The following is a 20,780-nucleotide window of genomic DNA, read 5'->3' on the forward strand; positions in this document are numbered from 1 at the left end:
TACGTGAATTGGCAGGTGGTGCAAACAGAGTGGACGGGAAAACGCGAAGGGGCAGTAAATAATTAAAAAATTCTTGCTCACTACCCGGGGGATAGGCACGCGATCTGACCTAAGCGTTGTCGGGCCACTATTGAGTAGTAACCACTGCGTGAGCGACGCCGTCTGATACCATCGGTCTACGACTACTGCGCCTGACAATAGCATACTCAGTATTCACCGCTCTTTTTCAGCGGGACAATGTAGGTCATGGTGATATCGCATTCAGAATTCCTTTTTTTCTCTCACCCTCTCATCACCCACGGCGATTTGCTGTCCCTTTCCAACCCGGTTTACTCTTCCGCCATCCCGACGTGCTTATCTTCGTTATTTCTCTTTAACCCTTTATGTCAGCTCTATATTGCCGCAGGTAGTTTTAATCTTTCGCGAGAATTATTTTACGCTTCCGCTTGTGAAAGCTTGTCGCGTTTTATACCTGTGCTTTATATATATATATGCTACCTAAAATTGAAATGATATAATCACAACAGCGTATATTTTTTGTAAATCTCTGGTAAACTATTTCTTGACGAAAGTTTGATTAAACATCGTTTCGTTTCGAGAATATTTCTTCTTTATGAATTTTCTCTAAGTTTTGATATCAGATAATTTAATAACAGCATTGTAAGATAATATCTTTTATGAGTAAATTTAAATTTGCATTTAAACGTTCACGATAGAAAGATTATCAATGTTTGCGGAATCTATCTATGATAAAGTCGGTTCGAAATTAATGGAGGAGTACGCTCTACCACGTTGTTCGTTTAGTTCTAGATATTCTGTACATATTTTTTTATAACGATCATGCCATTCCATCGCAAGAAAAGCCCGCATGAATATGCAATATTCTTAAGCCTCAACTCGACAGTTGGTGCACGAGCGTCGACGGCCCTCGCTCTAACAATGGAGCCTTTTGTAACCAAGGTTTGGCTATCCTCCATTCTTTGCTTTAATCGGAAGTGGCAATCCGCGGAATTTAGGTTGAAGCAGTTTCTGAAGGTCCGAGTAGACCGGCAGCGGCGATAGAACGTATCAAAAAGAAAAAAAGGTCAAAGGGATTGAGAATGCACCAGTACTACCTACGCTGCAGATCGCATTCTGATTCCCAACAAAGATCCAATAAATTTCTGACATAAGACCGAGATATATCAGAAAGTCGCTTTTATTCTCCGACTTCTCGCTGCAGCCTTTCCGCTACGTATGCAAGTGATAATACAGACCTCATTTCGTTCCAATTAGCTGGTTTTCTCGATGCGCGCTTCCAAATTGATCGAAGCGCGCTTTCACTCTGGCGGAATAAAAGAATTTCTCTCGCATCGCGAAAGCACGCCGTCGCTGTGTAAACGGCAGGCGGGAACGTTCTGCCGCAACGGCTCGATTATTCGCTCGTTAAAACAGCGAGCTAACCGTTGCGCAATCGAGGACTCTGTGCCGCAGGTATTTCGTCGTTGCCTATCGTTTTATTAGCTGCGCGCTTTTTTCGCGATTTCGAGAGCTATGTTATCTCAAGCGAGAAATAAAAAATCGTTCTCGCGGGGCAAAACTTTTTTTAAATTAGATCTCTCTTAAACTCGTTTCCTTTCACCGTGTCGCTTGAATTGTCCGATTCAATAATTATACTTTATCTTATCAGCGAGTTTTCATCGATCGAATTTTACGCGAAGCCTCCCCTTGTGATAATCACCTCGCTAATCACCCCGTTCGCTTTCTCTGTTGCAGCGACCACTCGATCAGCAACCGCGTGGATCGTCGTGGACACCCGACGTATTGCGGCGAATGCGGCGAGGTGACGAGGCCCTTATGACGACGCGAGGAGACGGCCGAGAGTGCCCTGGCCACGTCGCAGTCCGACTTTTAGGCCCTGCTCGCTCTTTCCGCCCTCGACCGTCCTTCGACCGCCGTAATCTCCCCTCGTTCAATTCCACTGCATGTTTGCCGGCAGCACTTCATTCCGATCGTCTCCACCCAGCGCAAACCACCACACATGTACAAATGAACATTCGTACAGCCCACACACGGACAGGCACACACGTACTCACGTACACGACGCAGCAGGTGCACGAACAGGGAAACGATCCTTCGATCCTCTCTCCCCAGGACTCGGGACCGCTCGCCAAGAGGTGAATCCTTGCACGTGGTTGTTACACGGTTACTGCAGTGTTACCACGGCTACTGCGTAGCTAATTGGCTCAAGGGCGGTTCGCAGCTAGTAATTACGAGCGCTCGTATCACGAGCCTGGTGATAATTGAGCGGCGCGATTGATATGACCGTAAGGCACATATACGATCGGAAATACTGCGACACCTGCGAAAAGATGAATCAATTATTCTTTCGGCGTAATGACAGGGTGTAAAATGGTATTCGTATTGTATCTACGCTCTCTCACAAGCGCTCGAAAGAATAGAAGACGCGAATTGGATTATTTTTTCTTTCGTTCTCCAAGAAGACACGTGAAATTGGATTTTACTGTTGTTTTGAATGCAACGAGTGATTCCAATGTAATGGCTACGACTGTAACGAAAAAAACAATGTTTACCATGGACAAAGCTCGATGGACAAAGGACGAGCGTTACATTACGAGATGAAATATGAAATAAATAATCGACAGCTAATTTAGGATCAAAAGGGAGAAACATGCGAAATATTCTATGGCCATTATTTGCTGCAATATCGTAAGCATCTATTGGCCTACGCGCGCGCTAATTAATTTCATTTGACGATACGACTGCAAGCTTTGAATCGTCGCTGTTATATGGAGAATTCAAATGCGATGATCAATATTTGCGAGTCTGTCCGGCTGTGAACAGCAACGAAAATTACCAAACGATAAAACGTATGATAAAACGTATAATGGCATCGAAATATTTCCGATACACAAAAATCTGTTTGTTGTCGCAAATAAAATTATGCCCCCGTCGCATATCGAATTTTTGAAATAAACATAAGCGTGGTATTCCCTGATTGTATCAATCCGCCGCACGTGCACGTTTATTGAAAATTTCCACCCACGTTTGACCGAGGTGAATGCGTCCCAATTGGTTCCGCACGTGGTCGGGAAAGTCTACGTCCGCAAAATTAGCCGGGGATCATGTGGAATCCTTCCAAATTTCTTCAGCCATCGACACAACATCCTTTACGTATATTCGTTATACATTTCCAATAATTTCTTTCAGTCGGTTGCATCATTCAATCTTCTTAGCAAGCAGACATCTCGGCTTCTTTCGACGAGCTCGATACTTCTATTGTGCAAATTTCTTTTCGCACGTGAGAGCCAAGTCTCGTGGAAAATCTCGGACGACTCGCAAATAAATGGACGTATCTAAAATCTATCTGCGAAATCGATCGGACGACTGTAGGCCTGGCGACAGCCAATTTATTTTCCTGCCTCTGGAAAGTCGTTATTCTTGAGAAAACGCCGAAATGAGAAGGCAGAGTAAAAGAGATTGAGGGAGAGAAAGAAAGAGAGGGAAGAAAAGAAGACTCGAGTTCTCGAGGAGTTGCCGGGCTATTCTCGTTGTTCCTGTTTTCCCTGATATGTCGACCTGGAAAGGCACAGTCGCGAAATAAGAAATCAGCCGGTGTCTCGTACGGATAGATTCGGAGACGTCGGTTTACTCGGGCTCGTTCCATTATAGCGTAATATTAAATCTTCAGAGATCCGGCCGGGGATCCGATAATCCTGATCGTGGATGTCTCGCGGACGCGCCTTTTTTGTTCTGGAAAATGGACTTCGTTCGATCGAACGTCAGATTGCAGCAGGAATCGATAACGCATTTTGCAGCGGCGTCGAAATGTCGTTTCTCCCCTGCTCCCCTCGCGAGTGGGTAAATGCACGCGGGAGTTTTTACATCCCCCGTACATTTTGACCTTAAACCGTGCAAAAAGCGTCCCGTTGATATCCCGCGCGTCAAAGAAATTGCACGGTAACTGCATTTTTCACAAGAGATTAAAAACTTCCCCGAGAGTCCCGTGCTCTCAATTTACATGTAAATTACCGCGGGGGTAGCGTTAATAAAACAAGCGCGACACGGCCGACAAGTTACGAACAACGCCAGAGGATCGCGAGATGATAATCGCTACGCGGAGGCATTACACGGTTGAATATGTCAATAAAATAACGAGATTCTGATTGCTTATCAAATACCGTGGCAAATGGCATTTTCGCGTCTGCCATTTCAGAAAAGCAGGAGGAGGACGGCAGTCCAAGTTTCCGTGCAACTTTCGCGCAGATATGAAACTCCACTTGTTCTCCACGGTGAAATTGGCTCTTGATAAAAGACATTAATTTCTTGAACAGCACCGTTGAACTCAGCGTCTATTTAATAGCACATTTTACTAAAAGCGGTTCATTTGTACGTGGATTCGTCTAATGGAATCAGCGCGCATCCCGCGTCATGTCGACAGCAATTAATGTACCAAGGGTAGCAGATGCACCCCACGCCGAGTTACGTATTACTTGTACACGCTCCATCCGGAAAACGCATTCGTTTCGTAATAAAATATGTATACTCTCATCGGCTTGACTTGAAGTGGTAACCAAGCTAAGCGGATCGCATTTATTATTTGCGAACCAGTATTCTTCCCGACTTTGACCATGATCCGTTTGTACAGATCGTAAAAACAATAACGTAGCAAGATGCAACGCTTCCCTGACAAATGGTCAAGCATCTCTGGGGACGAAGCCGCAATATCAAATTTAATTATTTCGGAATCCGCATGTTTAAATTATGCGACGATTAATAAACTGTTGCGCGCCCTGTCTCTCGGGAAAACAAAATTTTCAATCCCGAAACAATTCATGGGTGGACGATGCAAAATCTGGACGCCGATAACGAGGTTTTACATGCGCGATAAGCAACGAGCGTTTCGGAAACATTTCGCAGCGATAATCAAACGTTCATGCTCCGTCGTACCGCACCGATTTCCGCTCTTTTTTTCTCCCTACTACTGGTTATACGTATAGGTATACGTGGAGTTTCATGGAGGTCTCGCGTGCTTCTTTCTGCTTACGAGGCAAACAGTTTTTGGAGCCACTGAAACTCGCCGAGGCATGCAACCGATTTGGGTGTCGAGTTCCCTTGGAATTTGCACAGATACATTCGCACACATCGTCACACGTGCAATTCGAGCTCACTAAGCCAACGAGAAAAATAGTTTTGTAAGCTTCGTGTTTCGGTTGGATGGTTAGTTGTGCGGTATAATGGCACGCGCTTTTGATTACGATATAAATTTCAATACAAATTGCTTCATTTCATAGAAACGACTGGAATTACGCTACCACGTTTATTAGTACTTTATGATTTATTTCAACCAAGTAATTTATGTAAGTGATCGATTGGAAAGAAATACTGACAAAGGCAATTTCACGTGATTTATTACATGTATATATATCTCAATTTTTTTCTACATGCATCTCAGGCACCGCTGCCAAACTCGCAAATCTGAAACTTTTAGTCGAGAGTCACGTGGTAGCTGCGCTTAATTATCGGCGAAATGCAAAATTTATGACACAAGTTGTCGGCAGGCATGCAGCCTGTACGCTGAAATTATGCGAAGCCGGAAGCCCGAACACTGCATTACATTGTCGTTGCATACCTGATAACGTTTGCCCTGAAAGCATCAAAATTAAAAACTCGCGAGCGTTTCAGAGTTCCCAAGGATCCGTAAGGCCCAATTCGTTTCCCTCTTCTGCCTTTCTCTGATAATCCTCGAGTGGATCATGATTTATATACTTTATTGCAGCATTCTTTTTTTCGTATTCTTACAAAAAAGGGGGGAGGACACACATCAAGATACATATGCATGAGAAAACACACACAGGCATCCGTAAAAATTACATTTCTTATTGATTTACAGGTCACGTAAGTTCGTTCTCGGTAGCTCAATTATTAATCGCACTCAATTATTTATCAACCACAAAGCGACAAGGCTGCGCCTTAATTCTAAAGCGTTGCCCCGACACGCCGCGCTTCGATAATGTTATTTCGCAGTCGCGACTCTTCCGAGATATCTGATCGCAGATGCCGAGAGCATTGCGAGCTTGCTCCAGATGGCTCGTTTTCATGAATCACGTATCTTGAACGAGAATCTGGGGCAATCGGATGTTTGTGTCGCGCGAGGGAGAGAGAGAGAGAGAGAAAGAGAGAAAGAGAGTGAGTGAGAGAGAAAAATCAATTAACGAGGAGTAAAGGGACGTGCACACACGTTCGTCCTGTTGCAAAAGACCATTTTCACATAGCATTGTGTCAACGACGTCTGGTAACGCGCAACTCTGATGTAATATCGCACGAAAGTGCATCTTGACGGCGGCGTTGCAGAAAGCGCGCCAATACAAAAATAAATCGTCACGATAAACAAACGGTCGTGACAAAACCAGGAAACAGAGAAGCGATAAAAAAAGAGGAAAAAAAAGCGGTAATCGATCGTTTCTTAATCGGTGCCATCTGTTGCATTCATCGAACCGCGACGCGACGATGCATCAATGCAAAGAGACGCATCTCGGCCACTGATACGTGTGCACGATCGAAGTGCGCTTTTTCTCTTTTCTTCTAAAACGCGGTACACAACTGCGCAGCCGAATAAAAAATTTATTGGCATTTTATAGGCCGCGAGATAAAAAATACGCGCGTCGTGTGATTGATAGACACATGCAGATTTCGGCCGAATTTCCATGGAGTCGAGTTATATACACGAAGTTTCTTGCACCCAAAACGACTAACGAGAATCTAACTCAAAACAAAAGATCTCTCTCTCTCTCTTTCTCTCTCCCTCAACACGCGTGCTCCGTAAAAAGAAGAGAACACTCTAGCTTACAAATAACATAGGTAGATCCTAGTCACACTCGGTAAAGTGACGACGGAGGCGCGCTTGTTTGCTTGATTAACCGATAGCCTACCCGGAAATCGGTAGAACGAACGGAAACGGACGTACGGGGGATCGAGTGCTGGCGATCTCTCGGCGCGTGCCTCCGATGGTGCGCGTCTTATTAATTATATGGGCACTGCCAGGCTTGCAAAACTTTAATCAAAAGACACACCGGCACCGGCCAATCAAAGACCCTTAATCAAATCGAGCCGCGGATCGCCGATGACGATTAAAACGTAGACGTTAAGCGCGGAACCTTGAATCGAGCATTGAATCGGCAATTTTCCTATGCTATGCCGGTCGTCTCCGGAAAAGAAAAAAAAAAAGAAAAAGCCGCGCGGTATCCGCAAACTTGTGCAGAACGAGCAAGCCTGTGCCTTGCATTTAATGAACGCCGGCCTGTGGATCGTACAAGGGCACGTTTATCGTTATGGTGCATGCTCGATCGGCAGTTTTCCCGAGACAACCTGCATATTAATGCCGGAGGATAGCTGTGACCAAGCTTTACGAGGAAGGCCGCATTAATAAGGTCACGAGCTTAATGAACCAAAAAGAACAACTCTAATAATAATAATAATAATAATGATGATAAAAGTCTAACGAGCGCGACAGAACGGCGAGACACAGCGCTCGTAGGAATTAATGATCGTTATCCTAGATATGTCTGATAAACGATAAACGAGCCGAAACTTCGTTAAGGATTTTGTACGTTGACTCGGGCGACCTGGATGGTCTTCAAGGTTGCCTCTGGTGGAGGCTATCATAGCGTATACTTCTTTTCTCGTACACGTGGACACGCGATGCTCGCGTCCCGACGTCGCGCACGAGAGATTAGATCGGGCCCAGGGAGCCGGCGACGTTGTATCGCGTGATCGAGGCAATCATTGACGATCAATGGATCGTTTCGTCTGGCACGATCGATGGGCCTCTTTCGTAGTACGGGACAAGAAGCCACGTGGTGTAGGAGCAAGAAAATATACGGAGCTAATAAATTATAATTGTAATTAGTAGCGCTTCGAATTAACACTAATGGTACACACTTGCGAGCACACACAGTCACAGGACACACATATATATACACACGCGCGCGCGCGCGCGCATACATCACACATACACATCACACATATATGAGAACGCGTTACATACGTATGAATAAGCGCGCGCAATGTAAATTAGACGAGCTTTAGGCTAATCAAAGGACTCGCATTCGTTGAATGGGGCTCGTAGATGAAAACGACGCGGTATCGGTATCACTCGTGATTTAATTAAGGACGTTAAATAGCCGCCCGATGTTGGCATTTAGCTGGTCTAAATCGCAGAGGGTCGTTTCTACTAATCATAGTACTGTTGAGTTTAACCGATTGTGAGATACTTTATTATTATACGTACATGCGTAGGCTACGTCGGGAAATCGAATTTGAAATCGACATTTCTACCGAGACCGTTTGTAAGGTGCGTGTTCGCATACGTGCGCGGTAGCAATCCGGTCGACGTGCCACTTGGTGGTTGTCACGTGGCGATCGACGAAGCAGAAACGTGATGCCGTCCGAATCCGTTAACAAGAATATAATGGAATGCATTCCACGATACGAAGATAGAAATTTACATTTCCTTCGCATATTGAGATAGAGAAGCGAGAGAATTTGTGAAATTTCTCAAGTCCAAGTGGAATTAGAGTCACAAATAAATTTGTCCCTATTCCGAATAGTTGGCGCAGAGCTCTACGATGGATGGTGATGGAACAGATGAAAAAGCAATTAGTTATCCCTAATGAAACGCATGCATATTAATGGCAGATGTCTGGCAAGTTTCGCGTCCAAGTTTCGAGATCGACTTGAGGTGCGAATCACCCCTTCAGGTTGAATGCATGACGCCCTTCGCGAATGCAATCTGTTCTACCGTCTCCTCCCGTCGCGCATCTCCCCTTGTCGGCCTGACCTTAATTGTAGACTAACCCAGATTATAGAAGTCAGAGGCAACTCCGACGAGAACGAACAATCTCGGAAACGATAAGACTCCCCTGCTTTGTCATTAAGCCTCGCGAATCACCTCTTGTCGAGAGTTTTCAATATTCAGCCTTCTCTGCTTCTCTCTCGCTTTGGATTGTCCACGCGCGGTAACCGAGAATCCCTAATTTTTCAAATCGACAGCAAGTCACGTCATCAGTGCATTAATAACGGTCTAAGTCGGTCACGAGGGTAATGGAATTACCCCAGATAAAATCAATAGAATTTTTTTCTTTCCACCGCAACAAATTTTATTAATTAGCTTGCTTTTATCTGCTTGATGAAAATATCATAAAAATATTATGAAAAATCTCGGTGGAGAGACGAGATATTGGAAGATAGCGAATTACATGCAGATATGCAAGTGTATAAATGATGAAGCCAGCGTAAATACGAATTTTCTCGATGACTCGCAAATTATCGTCATAACTTGTAGAGCTACCGATAAAAATACTTTACGCTCGTTTGCCGCTTGAATGAAACGTAATATTCGGTATTAATGTTTTCAGAGCGCGATATTGTTTCCTGTCGGTCCGTGTCGATGTGTTTGTCCGAGCGGTAGTGTACAACGTGGTTAGATGGTTCAATAACCAGCGATGTATGTTCCTGGCGACCCGCCTCACATCGATCATCCGCATTCGGCGAGATATCATTTCCTCTCTCTGAAACTTTCCTGAAAATCTCGCCCGCAGATAGCGAGATTGGACAGGTGTCACCGGCACATTCTGCGCCGACGAAAAATCTTCGCCTATCTTTGGGACACCTGCTCTGCGATCACATCAGAAATACACATTTCATTGGCAGAACTTGTCAATCTACCAGACTTTTATTTTCATTTTCACCCGTTTTTCGTTCCGTTTCACCTTCGTAATATCCCATAGTTCATGTCACGAGAAAAACTCTATTCTTTCTTGGAAATCTTTTTCTGAAGGTGCATCGAATCGTTCTTCCACAACGTTTCTCGTTTAAGATCTCATTTAAACTCTAAAATCTCCATCTTTAATGTTAAACGTGTTAAATGTCAAAGTTGTCGCTAAACTGCCGGACATCGTGTTTCAAATTACGGAACGATTGCTCGTAGAGAAAAACTATTATTAAAGAGGGACTTGATCGAGAGTGAAATGTTTGCGTGACTTCGTCGTCGTCGCCGTGCAAACTGCCGCATAGTCAATCGCGCGTTTTCCCTGTTGAAGAAGCTTCAAAAATCGTCGACGGATTGTTACTCGCCGCAACGAGAAACATTATACACGTGCGATGTATAAGATTCCTGATTTTGTAAAAGCAGCAAAACATATATCTAGAATAATAATAAAAGTGATATATATGAGGTTTTATAAAAGAGCTACCTGTTTCTCACTCTCTCTCTCTTCCTGGGAACGTTTGTTTCCTGCCCGACATTCCACACGTCTTCCGTCTTCTTACGTCATAGTTGTCGGAAAATTTCCGATACGTAACAGCAGGTTCGTAACTGCTGAACAAGTTTCTCAAGAAATGCAGTAATGCGCCTTCGGGGTTCTACGACGGCAACACGAAGCCCCAGGGTGCGGTATGGTGCCTGAACTGACCTTTAGCTCGAAATTCGTTTTATTTTGATTTCAAATTGTTCTTCCGCTCTGGATATAGGGACGAGAGAAAAACTATATAAAAACTAATCAAATGTAACTTCTCTGCCAGGAAGTAATTTCATTATCTCGCAACAGCTCACTGAGCAACAGCGGTCACTTTCGAGCAAATAACTTCTATCCTTTTTGTACCACCTCGTACAACGTCCCGATGCATGAAACGATAAGAGAAAAAATTATTTAATTAAGAACCACACGCGCAAGGAACTACGATAAGTACGGTCTCGTACTGCGAGCTGAAAAGTTTACCTGCTAATAGAAGAATATCACCGGAATTTACTTTTCAACAGCCTGTTTAATGCACGAAACTAGCTTGTTTACGGCTACTACAGCACTAATCTCTATTCATGGCGACAGCCACATATGTGCGGCCTTATCTTTTCCGTGTTCCTTGCCAGTCCTCCCGGACTTGCCGCCGCATCATGTACAGCACGTAAACGGTAAATCTGCACGTATCACCCCAATTTCCCGGGAAATGACTGAGTTTCGCGAAAGCATCGCTGCAGATTCCGCACAGTTCTCCATTCTGTGTGCGAATCCCAGGAGTATCATGAACCGCAGAGAGATCACGTGTTCAAGTTTCGTTGCGACTGTTACTTCTTCAGCGATCGCTTTACGACCACGCTTATCGAACTATCTTGTCCCGTTGCCGTTACGTCAATGTATTTATTATAATATATTATTAACAAGAGCCGAATGGCTCTTTATTAATATCACAACGCAATTACTGTCGCATATTAATATCAATGACTGTTCGAAATGTCGCGTTTTCAGTATTAATCACGAAAATAAATTTAGATTCCACCCCCGCGCAGCTCGCTTCGTTTCGTTCCCGGCGGCGACGTCGGAGACCGATAATCTGCAAAATTGTCCCTCGATTATATCGTAACACGCAAATTTAGCATCGCGGCTCGCTTAAAAAAGAACTGTTCGATCCGCGTCGACCGCGAATACCCCGACTTCCTTCCATTCACGTTCCGTTAATAGCGAGCGCACTTGAAATTGCATACACGTCGCCGGTTTAAGCCCCGGATGTTAGTGGCGTAACGTATCCCGGTCGATCCCCCATAATCGGGCTGTTTTTATTCCGTTCTCGGACCCAGCCATTGATCGCATCATCCTTTTCTTCCGCAAGGCACGTCGATCGACTCGTATCGCGCGATCCTTTTCCGCTTTTGATCCTACTTAATCGTGGAAGCTTGCGTCACGGACGATTGCCTATTTGCAAGGGTGTGGCGCGACCCGGTATAAGTCCCACCGGTCTATCGAGTTTCTGGGCGCGGTAGAGGCTTGAATGAACCCTCGTGTAACTTCGAGAGCGTAACAATCCCCGTGTAAATTAGTCTGTTAAATATACGCGCGATTAGCGCGTGTCTACGCCTAATGAACGATTGTACTTAATAATGATTACAGATTTCGCGCTTAAGCGCGATAGGGACCATTTCCTCGAGGTGTATAGCCTCAGTCGATTTAATCTCCCTCCTCTCTTGATCTCCGGATGCGCTAATTCAAAATCGATTTTCGTAGTTGCTGGCTGTGGAAAAACGTGACGACGATTAACGTAAGATGAATAATCCCCCCGCATCTGGAGCATCCGGAGAATCAAATTCACGCCAGTTCCCGTTCCCAGCTTAAGCTTAAGGCACACGACTAATAAGCTGCGTTTGCGCTCGTTCGGGATCCCTTAAATTCCGAGAAAAATGATATCACGAGAGGAGAACCATAATCCAGAAAGCGGATCTCGCTAGCTCGGATGATGGATATCCTCATATACGTAAAACGTGCAAAGCCGGTCGGTGTTCGACTTCGAGGAATCGCGCGGCGCTCGCAGGAGCAGGTAGCTCGAAGAAAAGATTCATCGACAGCCCGAAGAGGTCTGAAAAGAACGCGGAAAAAGGAGCGACCTAGATTCACCTAGAACCCCCGACTCTTCCTCAGTTTCCTTTGTCGAGCCGACAAGCAGGCTCGCGAGTTAAGGACAAAGGCGAACGTTCTCGCATGAAGATCTTTCGGTCTCCAGGATGGTGCTCTCGATGGCAACGCGCCATAGTCTTCTTGACGATCACCTGAATTTATTGATCCTCGTCGCCTCCATTTTCTTTCCGCAAAGCATTTTTTTTCGTGGATCTTGAGGAACTGAATGGACTCTCGAAGGCGAGCGTTTTGTATTCAGCTATAAGTAGCCGCGACCTTTCGAGGCTGCGGAATATCGAAAGTTTGCCAAGTTCATTATATCCCGAAGCGCGCGCGAGGCATATTGCGGCTCGGCTCGGTATGTATACTTTTCAACGCTAATCGATAGTTGGAAGTACCGAAGCCGCTTTGCTTCAATATGTGCACGCGCACTATAATTTGGATCATACCGGTAAGTACATATTTTAGGCTTCAGTGTATTTTAGTGCTGCAGATAAATTCTTCATGAAAATGTTATTACGAACTGCTGCGTCACGTTATGTAAAACGGCGCTTCTCTTCGATTTTCTTGTATGCACTACGATACATGCGTTCCACTTTCTGGATGTGACACGATGAAGCGTTGGCTGGAATACGTGTTAAACGCAACGTGTTTATGCAAAATTACAGTTTCGATAAAGTTGAAATAACATTTTTAATGTCTTCACATATCAGTTAAACTTAACTGATATTTAATTCAGAAAGAGAACGCTCGAATCCTCCTCAAGATAACTTTAAATAACATTCACGCTACTTTGACAGAAACTCGTTCTCCATAAAGCTGCAGGCAAAAAAGAAAAGCAAACCGCCGTTACATCATCGTTTCCAGCCAGCAACTCCCGTATCTCCCAGCTCGGAATCAAGGACGATAAAAAATTGTGGAGCGTGGGTGCACGGTACAGGAGGCGAAAAGTTTAATGTCATCCATCGGTCGGAGAGATTTTGAAGCAGGTCATTCGTGATATAAAAGGGGTGACAAAAGGAGAGGGACTCGCATTAGCCGATCGCTTTATAGTTTACAGGCGTGATGGGAATAACTTTGACCTGGATCGCCGGCATTCGCCGTGCATAACTATCGTCCGCTGTCACACGCCCCCGCGTGACCACCCCGTATCGTAAGTACGTCAGCTCTGCACTGTCTGCGCACCCCCAGTGTCGTGCACCCCACCGACCGGACGCGGGAGCCTCTCTGTATGTGCATTAACGTGTCACGTAACCGCGAGCGTGCCGTTCGCGTTATTCGCAGTCGACGATTTCCTCCCCTGTCGTCGGCGTCTGGTCGTCGCAATAAATCCGCGCGTAGATCGCACCAGATTATAATCCCCGTGGTCGTCGCGATGGGAAAAATATTGCACCCCGTATAAATAAATCGATCACGTAATGGCTCAAGTCGGTCATGTTTTTAAAGCAGTCAAGGTGATGTATATCGGCGCGTCTGTCTCCTTTCGTCGGACCGATCGCGCTCGTTCTCCTTCTCCCTTCCCGAGGCTAGCTGATCTACTATTCACTTAATCATGCAACTGCACCGCAAATTATACAGCCGTTGACCTACATATCGTCAGACATAACGTGCCGATTCCTGTGGTCCGATGCGTTCGCGTGAAAACGCGGGAGTTTGTCTAGGCGCGAGGCCGTGCGCGTTTTGTTCGTTTTCTTATTTGCCATTTGTCAGTATTAAAAAAACAGCGTGACGATATTTTCTGAGATGAGTAGATGGAGAAGCCAGGCAAAATCACCTCACCCGTCCCATTATTTCTACAATCCGGGAAAATAAAGTGGTTCATCAATTTTTTTTGCACCACGTTCACATCTGAAATTATAATGTGTACGCGCGTTTCGGTGAACGACGCTGAAATTATTCGCGGCGGAAGGAAGCCAAGGGTAGCGGAAATCATACAACCCCCGCGCGCATCATCGGTGTCTCTCTCGGAACTCTTTGTTTGCCTCCCCGAAGTGGTGCTTACGCGAAATCGACGCGAAGATTGTCATTCGTAAACGCGGGGGGTGCCAAATATCGATTTTAGATTCCGTACTGTCGCGCAGCTCGCGACGTCGTGTGCTCCACTTTTTCAGGAAGGCACCTAGAAGCGACCAATCGACCGTGCATGAATTATCGATTTCCGACTGCGAAAATTGAAAAAAACGCAGCGCGCTTAGATGCAAAACAGACCTGAATTTTCATCGTGCCGTCACCGTTACGTCTTCTTTTATTTGGTACTTATTGAATAACGGAGTATCAGCTGGTCGTTCGGCATCGCTTTTGCTACGCATTATTATAGCAAAAGATATACCATACATAAATGTGGAGCAAACGCATAACGCGGAACGTGAGCTATTTCGCCCGGGCTTTGAATCGGTGTCTTGTTGACTCAACTATTGACTGAAGCACGATATTGCACGTACATAAAGCAAATTTGATGTTTCACCGTTTCATTCAGCAGATCATGATCGACGGTTTCCTCGTATGCACAAGTCTGCCAATCAATATCACTATGAGAATTTTGGTTCATGGAGTCGTGCGATGCACGTTCTAGAAATTATGGACATTAATATCATACGAAACTGATATGCTCGTGATGAAGCAGTTTATCAAATTAACATTTCTAATATATTTATATTAACATTTATAATATCGCATATTCTAAAGTCGTTAATGCTTCATAATAAAAAAAATACACGTCTAAGGTATTTGACATTATTTACGTTCAGATAATTATTATAGAATTTCAGTTGTTACATGTTACTCCGAAAAATCGTGCACGGATATCGCGAATCTCTTTTATGCACGTATAATTTTCCGTATTTTATCCTAGAGCAAATTCGGTGTTGGAAATATTGGATGGAATTCCGTAATTTAATATTCGCCATGGATCGAGAACGATGTCACAAATTTTTACAAAACGGGGCGGTCGTCCCGCAGACCTTTAACGTTTTATCTCGGAACTGCCAACCGATAATCTCTCTCGGCAAAGTGATTTTCCGCGTCCCGGATCCCACCGCTTTTCACTATTCTTCTTCCTTGTCACGGTGAGTTTTTGATCCGGTTACATGACGGCGATTGTATCGAGAGCGATTATGCATCGGAATTTTTTCCCGGTGCGCGCTCGTTCGAGTGCCTTGATTAATGCATGGTAATGCACTGGGACGCGTTAATCACATTTACGGCTATTAAATCAGAATAATTGTCGCACCAACGTTATCATTTCCATTTTCCAGAGCGACAGAGCTCTTTGCACGCGGTTTTCTTATTTTCTATAGAAGATTGGTGATTACGCAGCACACACATTAATCACAATTATACGCGTTACACGCGAGGAGCGTAGAGTCCATAAATCAGCGTACGGATTCCCTAATTGCCAGTGCTTTATATCCATATTTAATCTCGGGCGTTTAGTGAATCTGTTGCGATGGACGCATGCCAAATGTGTTCGGCCTAATTATTTTCCGAGACACCTAGCAATCGTCCAGGTCGAAATTCGGGAACACGGATGGATCCCTCCCTGGGGAGAGTCGACGTTGGCGACGTCAAAGGCATCCCAGCGGACGTTGTGCGCGCGATCGGGCTTGCTGCCAAACCAATTCAGCTGTAATAATATTTGCATAAACTGGATTCAACGTGTCTGCTGCATAAATCACGCAGCGACACGCGCGGCCACCCTCTCCTCCGCTACGGGAATAATAACGGCTGGAGAAGAAGCGGCTTTTGAAGCACGCTGTGCCACTTCGTTCAGGTATGCCAGCCGTACGGTAAGTGAATCGATTTGCAGGAAATCGAGCCGTTTATCGCATTCGCTGCTATCTACTGCGATAAATTTCGCTCGCCCGAAGGCGACACATGCTCTGCGCTATGGCTGATATAGGGAAAATTATTTCATTCGAGTCATTATCTTGATTAGTCGATCGCTCGAACGGAAATTATCTTTTTATTTTGCTGGATCAGGGGATCTTGTGTCACAAAAGTCCTCCTGCATGAAATGAGCAATAAATTTACTTTGTCACACTCTGCTAGAAGAATCGGAAAATGTCAATCTTGTTTATGCCAGCCTTTCTTTTACCTGACCGAGTCGCTGACAGTGACTTCGTATTGTTATGGTGCTGTAAACAACGATGCTCTTCTGTCTGCAGCTTCTATCCTGAATACTGTTCAATCGGGCGTATTTTACGTGATCGATTGTATAGGAGAAAACGGAAGGGAGTTTTCCAGTGCCTCGAGGATGCAAGAAAAACGGCGAAACACTCGAGAAACGTGAGTTTACGTGAGTTGATCGAAATTGAAGAGTTTCGGCAAATCATATTTATTCGAAAAATATTTTTCTAATTAATACACCAGAAATTATTGCGATATATATATATATATATATATCTATAATTGGCTTTTTTAGCCAACTTTCAATTGGAACGAGCAAAGTTACGCTGTCCTCAATACTGTACTTGCCGGTGATTGCAATGTTCCGGACTGCAAAATTCGATTACGATGCACAGCGCATTTTTCGTAGATAATAAAACACATTTATATAGAATACCTGTGTAAAAGGCGGTAAATGAGAAATCGATACTCGGAGCGAGCTCACGCAGAGGAGCTACGCCGAATTACACGATTAAGATTTTTATCGAATACCTCATAAAGCTCGGAATTACACGCGAAGAACTCTCTATACATCGCTATGCCACTACGCTGTGAAGTAAATTGAAATACGAGATTTTTCCCCGCTCAGATATACCAGACGATTATCATCCGCATCAAATATTATGAAAAGCTATCTTGGAGCACAAACGTTCTCGTTGCATATTAATGAGGCGAACACATCTGATCTCAGAAAAAGTTATTTTGGAGTATATACGGCGGGCTCTCAACCGAAAACCGAGAACAAATGGAAATGCATAAAGAAATCCTTTATGCTACGAATATAAGGATATAAGGATATTTAGACTCATGGAAGATTTAACGACGCACACACAGAAGGCAGAATCCGTTTCAGACATGCTCGCGACTCGGAAACTGCAGCACGATGTGCACATTACCAACGTAACTGGCACGGAAAAGTCCTCGGACGAGATAATTTGTCACGAGTGAGGGCGCGGGACAAAGACGCATATCGAACAACCCCTCGCCATCCACTAGTATAGTCGGAGGACACTCGACCGTTCCTTTATGCGACGTTGACGGAATTTGCTGACAAAGCAAACCAGAAGTACCATTGCTCGGAGAGAGAGAAAGAGAGCGCACATCCGCTCTCAATGTCTCTCAATGTGATGATGTAATTTTATATAATACGGAATAATTGTTAATTGCGTAGAATAAATAAAAGTATAGAGGTGGTTGCCGAGTACCGCTTTTGTATCTTACTTGAACAGTGTAACAAGAATTACACTGGGCACATTTCCATAGAAAAGTTTTATTTTCCAAGACAAAGAAAGGGAAATGATTTATATGGTTGCACAGTAATTAATTCCTAGAATACTTTTCTTTGGGCTTTTAAAGAGAGAGAGAGACACAAAAAGTCCATTTTCCATTTATTCTATGCAATTAAGAATAACCGTGCGTTTGCGATTCAAATTTACTTCTCGTTTACGTTTAAAGCTGTTACAATAGCCTGGATGGAACATCGTACATAACTGATTTAACATCAACAGAATGTTAAATGCTGTATTTGGTAAGACAACACCGTGTAACTTTATACGTGATTACCTTTCCTTTTTTTCTGTCACTTTGCTGTTTTTCTCGTCCTTTTTCTTTTCTCGCTTTCATTCAGAAATTTACCGAATTTATTATTACTATCAGACTTACCAGATCCGAAATATCCAAATCTACCGATCAATACGAAATTTGTCGTCGTTCGCGTTATCCTTCTATATATACGTCATCTTTTCACTATCAATCATAAAGACCTTTCAAGCAGTTCATGTAAACTTTGCGAGAGAAGCAAAGTAGGCCATGCCAGGTGTGCACCATAGCTTTCGGTTTAACTCGGCAACTCCGTTCTTGATCCCCCAGTCGGCAGATAAAATAAATCTTTGAATATTTAACCAAGTTAAGCCAACGAATATAATTTCATTTAAGATCCATCGGAAGGTTTGCCGTATCATAACTCCGGAAATTCCACTTAAAGCTAGTACAGAGCGCATTAAGTCATCGGTTGTCAGAAAATATATTTATTCCAGAACAAGCGATGTTGTGGCAAATTTAGGAAATGCAATGTGATAAGATTTTATCATTGTTGCACCTGATACACGAATTGGGCATGCGAATTATGTATATAATATAAAATTATTTGCATTAAAGCAGAAAGTTTCCAGATATACCTGCCGGGATGAAATTTTCCTGAGACCGATCACATCAAATATCAAATATCGATGAGAAGTCATCAAATACAATAACATAGATATAGAATCAAGTAGAATCTGGACGACTTGGAAAATGGGGTCAAGCGTTCCGTGAAATATTACGCTAACTCTGCGCTTGCCGCAGCAACGCACTTGCGGTACACAAGTAATGTTCAAGCTAGTTCTAATATTACGAGTTACCCTCTTCTTACAGCAGCAACTCCTGTAATTACATCTCGCTGAACGCGAGCTGCGGTCGTAAAATGCTAAAATTGGATCGTATACACTTTTTCTTATCCCGCAAATTGCTATTGTTACAGGATGGACCGCTTTATCGCTTCCTTCCGCCTCATTATTTATGCTAAACGAGTGCGACGTTATATCGGCGTATGCAATTGTTCGGACGGCCGCGATGTCATTTTACGGCATGCGGGTCATATCCACGCGATTTAATCGCGCCGTAGGACATATGTAAAATACAGGTCACTGATTCGACGACTTTAAATCATTTATTCTGTATATGTGTTCGCATCAGTAAATGCGAACGTCCACGTGGCTCGCGTTATTGCGTCGCTGAATGGCACGACGATATTTCTATCCCCTATTTCTATCTGCGGCCGCAGGGAGGATGTCGTCGTCACATAGATCGCAGTCGGGATGACGGAGAACGGATCCCGTTCCGAGAAAAGAAGCTTCGACGTTTCGTCGTTTCTTACAAGTGACACACGAGACAGCGAGGGAGAGAGAGAGAGACGAGAGAGACGAGAGAGAGAACTGGGACGGGCAGTCGCTACCTATATAAACGGAAAAGCAATCAACGGGAAACGAAGAGAGAAAAATCGCCATGCATTGAGAGTCGGCAACGGACGTGCATCGCACCCCGGCGCTTCTGAATCATTCATCACGGGGGTGGTCGCTCGCCGATTTCGCTTCCATCGAAATTACATCTCCGATTTCACAACGGCACCACAGTTGCAATGCGCTTTTTAATTGATTTAAAATGAACGCGCCGATCGTTTCGTGGATGTAATTAGTTGTTCGAATGCAGTGTACTGCATCATTCAATCGTAAGGACAAATTTATAGGTCGAAGAGTTCTGCACGCTTCTGCAGTCTCTTTAAAGTATATAATGTATATGTATAATGTGATACTGAAATTGCACTGTTGGATTTATATGTTTGCGTAACTATAAAACGATATAAATTCTGACGCATTGTTTCTCAATTTATTCGCAAATTCCATCATCTATTCAATAATATAATTAAGTTATTTTTCTGTTTATGACTGATCTCGCCAATTATAATAAAATAATGATAAAATAATAATAAAAAATTTTAATTTACTTAAGCGTACATGTAAGATATTTATAGAGATAAAATATACTTAATCTCTCTATATATACATATTTTATTTATCTAAAAGAAATAAATTGTAACATTTGTAATTTCACCGCACGTTTTTTATAATGCTAAAGTAATTATTGAACGTGCGTGTCAAGGGAGACGTTCTATTTCAACAGAATCGTTTAATGATCGTTTAATGTGCAAAAAATTAGACTACGTGATGTCAGGAAAGAGATTATCAAGATATCAGATCTCTCGTTCTCTTTTCTCTTATAACGCAAACATCTATTTTTATGTAAATTTTATACTCATACTCGTGCGAGCTATCAACTTTTGTTATCAACAAAATACATAATATCTCAAAAGATATCTTAATCTTATATCCAAGTTAACCTTATTATTTCATCGAATTATATAATATAATAAAAGTAAATTTTATCTATATCTCTTTTAGTCTCACTATGCTATATGTAAAAATAAAAACTTACGCAATTCATCGTTGAACAGCAGAATTCTGCCAGTTCTTCATTAATTGTAAGTTATACCAGATCAAAATAAAACTACCCACTCTAACTCTGTCGAAACGTATCAATATAAAATAAAATACGGCGCACCCAGCATTGAGTCATACT

The 20,780-nt window shown here is 43.5% G+C and overlaps 1 protein-coding gene and 1 long non-coding RNA gene across 21 annotated transcripts in view; one reads left to right on the top strand and one right to left on the bottom strand.

Moving 5' to 3' along the window:
- The window catches only part of LOC105276874 (protein tipE), a 42,340-nt gene extending 22,114 nt beyond the window's left edge, over positions 1-20,226 (top strand). Inside the window, exons 3-7 of one of the 20 annotated variants that reach the window (XM_026968561.1) lie at positions 1,756-16,212; positions 16,607-16,727; positions 16,864-17,739; positions 18,063-18,135; positions 18,543-20,226. In XM_026968561.1, the coding sequence (XP_026824362.1) occupies positions 1,756-1,840 (85 nt within the window). In that variant the 3' untranslated portion in view covers positions 1,841-16,212; positions 16,607-16,727; positions 16,864-17,739; positions 18,063-18,135; positions 18,543-20,226. Of the gene's footprint in view, positions 1-1,755; positions 16,229-16,606; positions 16,738-16,863 lie in introns of all 20 variants that reach the window. The other 19 variants (XM_026968563.1, XM_026968560.1, XM_026968552.1 and 16 more) reach the window with 19 other exon arrangements.
- LOC105276872 overlaps positions 1-20,774 on the bottom strand; it is a 30,231-nt gene extending 9,457 nt beyond the window's left edge. The window contains exons 1-2 of the long non-coding RNA XR_002193103.2: positions 20,637-20,774; positions 1,721-2,341 (exon numbers count right to left, since the gene is read on the bottom strand). This is a non-coding gene — a long non-coding RNA (uncharacterized LOC105276872). The remainder of the gene's footprint in view (positions 1-1,720; positions 2,342-20,636) is intronic.
- Between the last annotated feature and the right edge of the window lie 6 nt (positions 20,775-20,780).

Source organism: Ooceraea biroi, chromosome 3, assembly GCF_003672135.1.
Source record: "Ooceraea biroi isolate clonal line C1 chromosome 3, Obir_v5.4, whole genome shotgun sequence".
NCBI lineage: Eukaryota > Metazoa > Arthropoda > Insecta > Hymenoptera > Formicidae > Ooceraea > Ooceraea biroi.